This window comes from Peromyscus leucopus, chromosome 16_21, assembly GCF_004664715.2.
Source record: "Peromyscus leucopus breed LL Stock chromosome 16_21, UCI_PerLeu_2.1, whole genome shotgun sequence".
Taxonomy (NCBI): domain Eukaryota; kingdom Metazoa; phylum Chordata; class Mammalia; order Rodentia; family Cricetidae; genus Peromyscus; species Peromyscus leucopus.
In genome coordinates, this window is record NC_051084.1 from 14278037 (window position 1) to 14282926 (window position 4890).

At 50.2% G+C, this 4890-nt stretch overlaps 1 protein-coding gene across 1 annotated transcript; it reads right to left on the bottom strand.

The window, feature by feature from the left end:
* Positions 1-432: 432 nt before the first annotated feature.
* On the bottom strand, positions 433-3134 carry LOC114703968 (trefoil factor 2). Its single transcript, XM_037199936.1, has 4 exons — positions 3003-3134; positions 2250-2399; positions 1233-1379; positions 433-610 (listed from the first exon to the last, which is right to left on the bottom strand). Exons 1-4 carry the CDS (start codon positions 3079-3081, stop codon positions 597-599), a joined length of 390 nt encoding a protein of 129 aa, XP_037055831.1. The 5' UTR covers positions 3082-3134; the 3' UTR covers positions 433-596.
* Positions 3135-4890: the final 1756 nt, after the last annotated feature.

Consider the following 4890-nt stretch of genomic DNA (forward strand, 5'->3'; position numbering starts at 1 on the left):
TTGCCCCTCTCAGTCAGAGGTCAGAATCCTTTGAGTTCTTTAAAGTATCTGAGTGTACAGAACCCGAGAGATGGTGGCTTCTGAAGTTCACAGATGCAGAACACTGACATTACTGCAGTGCCCTCAAGTGTCCAGTGACTTACAGCTCTCAGAGGGGATGAGGGTGTTGAGACTGTACCTCTTACCCATGTGTACATGCACACATTCATACACTGTTGTTCACACAGGCACACACCAATGTATTCACAAACATGCCCGTATTCACACACTTGTGCATATCCTCATGTACACAGCATGTAGTCACACCCAAACACACACACACACACACACACACACACACACACACACACACACTCTCTCTCTCCCGGACATACTCACACATTCACATACACTCTGCCATCGTCCATCTGCCTCAATGAAACCAAAATAAAATTTGCCAGTTTTTAAAGTTTTCTTTACTATGAATATTGCCATGATTGGCCACTGCAGAGAGTCAGGATGGTTTATGAAAACTCAGAAATTGATGGAGTCCAGCTGAAACCTTTTTCCTCTGGCTTGCAGCTCCCAGGGAACCAGCAGCTGGACAGCAGGACCTCTCAGTAATGACAATCTGGAGGAGGAAAAGCAGGGTGGTTGATAAGCATGCCAAGGAGCCATGAGTGCCTGCGCTCAGTAGTGTGGCCCCTCATAACCAACAGGTGCCGAGGAAGGACAAAATGGGAAAGGATGACCGCCAAGCCTCGGCATTCTCTGAGGGCCTGTTCTCCCCAAACACTAGAAATTTCCCAGAGGAACCTGCCGACCAGTGTGTGTGGTCACACAACAAACCACCCGGGTGTTGCTCAGTCAGGAAAACACCTGCTGCCGATGCCTGAGTGTCAGAGTTCTGAACCCCTGAGTTCCCACAATAAGGCAGGTGTGGTGGGACATGTCTATAACCTTCCTGTTGGGAGTGGGTTGGGGTGGACCTATACAGACCCCTGGAGCAAATTGTCCAGCCACCTCACCCAATCAGTGAACTCAAAGTTCAAAGAGGGACCTGGTGGAGAGAGGCTAAGGGAGACATCCAATATCAAACTCCAGCCTCCACACACCTGTGAATGTACACAACACACACACACACACACACACACACACACACACACACACAGGGGAGGGGTCCTCAGCAGGTGGGAAGAGATGGGAGAAGCTCATTACAGGCCCCAGGTGTGCCTCCACCTGCAACCATTTACCTTCCACAGACTGTGGGAAGAAACACCACGGCACCTCAAAGATCAGGTTGGAAAAGCAGCAGTTTCGAACAGTGCAATTCTCAGGGCTGATGCCCGGGTACCCACAGTTCTTCCGGGCTGACACTTCCATGACACACTGCTCTGATTCTGGTTATGGGGGAAACAGCATACAAGACTCTGTCAGGCTAGCCGTTCACTGAGGGCCACCAGTCCCACCTTTCCAAAGACACTAAAGTTGCAGCCTCAGTGTGTCCCAAGGAGCAACTTGGGTTGGTGTCTGTCAACACAGTAAGAGCTAGGGCTGGGCTGTGCTTCCCAAAGGAGGACACGAGTGTATGGCAGTCAGCACTGGTGGAAATATCTGCAGAACCGGAACCTTGGGAAAAACCATATCACTTTTTCTGGACTCAGGGTTCAGCTCTGTAAAATGTGAGTAGCCAACTGTACCCAGCCCAGAGTAGGCTTGACAATCCTGATTGTGAAAGGCACCTAGCACATGGCCACCCACCTACCTGGTTTTTTTGTTTTTGTTTTTGTTGTTGTTGTTGTTTTAAGTACACTAAACCCCTGGAGACAAAATTCCCTATAATGGGTGTGCCCCAACAGCAAGGTCCATGCCTTGATGGACACACACACAAAATGTATTCACAGTTTGCCCTGGCTGAAACACATTCTGAAAAAGGTACCAGAAGCCTCAACACCCATCTTAAAGTCTGAAGTCTGTTTGCACGGATGGTGATGCCATCTTACCCAATATCTCCATTTCCTTTCCAAAGCTTCTTTGGAATTAGGGTTTTATATATAGGTAGAAAACAGTTAGGTCTGCTCACAGGCAAGTGTAGATACAGGGCATGGGGGTGGCAGGGAAGGTCTAGAAGAGACACTAAGGCTTCCTTTTCATAAACTTGGGCTAGCTCTAGACAAACAACCAGGCTTCCAAGTACTTGCTCTAGACCTTGCCCAGGGCCTGGTCCTAAACTGACAGCTGGAAGGAGGAGCTGGGTCTCCAAACTTTACCTTGTTTTGGAAGTGGGTGGAAACACCATGGGACTCCACCAACGCTGGAGTCAAAGCAACATCCGAGATCGAAGCACTGGTCGCTGGTGATGCCCGGGAAGCCACAGTTCTTTCTGTTATGTGGTGTCATCCTAGAGCACTGGCAGGGAGCTGTGGATAGATCCATCCATGGACCACTCTGTCCAGGGTCCCTGCCTCATCCTGCTCTAGGTCGTCAGGTACCTTCCACAGTCCCATGTCCCTAGGAATGACATGAGATCTTATTTTGCCCATGTTAGAGCTGTTGACTTCCTCCTGAGGAAACCACGGGATTTTATAGAAACAGCTTCATTTAGTAAAACAAAAATAAAAACAAAACAAAAAAAAACAAAACAAAACAAAACAAAAAAAAAAAATCAAGGCCTCACAAACCTTCTGTAAAGATGATGGCCCTGTGGACCTGGGCAGAGATCCAGGTAGAAGGGGACAAGATGGGCCCAGGGCAGCAGGCCCTGCTGTCCTCCTAACCAGGCTGACACCTGTGGACTCGGCCCTTCTGAATAGGAGTCACTGGTTGAGCCCCACACAGCAGCACCCAGATTGCAGGGTGCTGTCTAGCTCCTTACAAGCTGTCACCCTGCCTTTGTCCTTTGAGGGAACATCTAGAAAAACCCCACCTAGTACAGGGGATGGGTGACCCACAGCCCACCACTCACGGGGACTCAAGCAGGTTTTACCTCCCACCTGAGGGGTCAGGCCTGGACTTTTACTTACAGGGTTTCTGGCCATCCACCAGAGCATACAGCCCCAAGACCAGGACCACTGCCAGGAGAGGGGCGCCTCGAGGACCCATGTCTGCTCTACTGTATCTGGACAGCCTGCAGAATGTCCAGTTCCCACTGCCTGGTGTTTTATTGGCTCCTCTCTGTTTGCACAGTGGCTCTGATAACCGCCCCCTATCAGTAGCCCCAGCCCTCTGGATCCTTTGTGCTGAAGAGCTGACACAGCTCCACGTGGAGGCCTGGAGGAGGTGGGAAAAAATCCTGAGAGTGCAGTCACACAAGGCTTCCAGGTTGGGTCAGGCTGGCCTCCATAAGCATAGCTGCCCCCTGCCCAAAGCAGGAAGCATGGTCCTGCCAGGCTACTGACGTGGAGAATGGGCCATGTGTCCAGCTGGAGCTGGGCTCTCTTAGGGTCACACCCAGGAAGGGATTAGCCATGTGTTACCTTGAATAAAGTTTGTGGCTCTCATAGTGACATCTGACTTTTTTTTTTTTTAATATTTGTAGTGGAGCTATATGGGAACTGAACAGCACAGAGGAGGACATTCCATATAAGAGCCTTCTGGTCTTGGGGATCTCAAAGGACTATAAGAGGCACCTTCAGGGTACCTAGTTTGTACCCCTGATGCAGAGCGTACCCTCCCTGAACTTGTTCCCTGCCAGCCTCAAGGTCTGGGTCCACAGAGACAGATGACAGGGCTCAAAGGAACAGCCAGGACAGGCTGGTGTTTGCTTGTTTGTTTGTTTGTTTGTTTTTAATCACCCCTGATGTTGGACATTTTTTGTCCCACAGGAATCCTTTTCATTCCCTCAGATGGTGCCCAGCACTGAGTTGTCCACAGTGAGATTCCCTGGAGAAGGGCTTTGTACACTGGACACAAAGACTAAGCCAGGGCTTCATGAGAACTCAAAGGGGAAATGACAGAGTAGAAGAGGAGAGAGGAACTGTGTGTGTTCCTTGGGGCTGAAGGGATGTGTCTAGCTGTGGATGACAGGCTACAGAGTCAGTGACCAGGATTCAGAATCTGAAAGCCTTGGCCTCATCCCTGGCTCTACAGGCAGACCTAAATCCTCAGTGCCTCCCCTGGTTCTTCCCCCTGAGTCCTGAAAACCCAGCAGGAGTCCATTTCCCTGCAGCACACCCCACCATGATGTCACACCCTTGTTAGGTGTTGGTTGTTTTGTTTTGTTGTCAACTTGACACAAGACAGGGTCATGGCAAGAGGAAACCGAGGTCCTGTCTATAAGAAAGCAGGCTGAGCAAGCCATGGGAAGGAAGCCAGCAAGCAGCATTTCTACATGGTCTCTGCTTTAGTTCCAGTTTCCTGGTTCCTGCCTTGAGCTCCTGCCCTGACTTCCCTCAATGACTGACTGTGATAGAGCTGTGGGGGCCAAATAATCCCTTTGCTGTCCAAGCTTCTTTCCACAGCAAACTCGGACAATCATCAAATTATGAGCTGATCCATCACCCATTATCTCAAACATTCCCATTCCTTCCTCCCTCTGGTCCATATCCTAACCCAACTCCACCTGCCCTGCCAGAGGTTCTTCTGAAGTCACTTGTCCCCTAAAGGGACACTCACCCAACTCTGATGCTTCCCTTGAGCACCCCCCACCACTCACATGTAGAAGCCTGTGCCCCACAGATATCCATTGCATCAGTGTTGATGAGGAGCTGAGGGTATGACAATAGACAGCCGTATCTGTAGAACCAGACCATGGTCCCACCTCAGATGCTCAGGATGAGCTCAAGGATGCAGTTTCTACTTGTACAAAAGCTGGTAGGTACTGTGGGATTCAGGCTCTGAGCTGTACCACCTCTATTGCACCTACCCCACTTGGGTTCCCTCACTTGCCTCCTGCATCACGGACTCATTCCC

Bases quoted from the DNA above. Each gene is read 5' to 3' on its own strand.
- LOC114703968 (XM_037199936.1), bottom strand. From the start codon at position 3,081: ATGGGTCCTCGAGGCGCCCCTCTCCTGGCAGTGGTCCTGGTCTTGGGG. The intron at 2,400-3,002 runs GTAAGTAAAAGT...ATCTATCCACAG, and splicing joins GGTGGATGGCCAGAAACCCT to CTCCCTGCCAGTGCTCTAGG. The intron at 1,380-2,249 runs GTAAAGTTTGGA...CCCCATAACCAG, and splicing joins CCACCCACTTCCAAAACAAG to AATCAGAGCAGTGTGTCATG.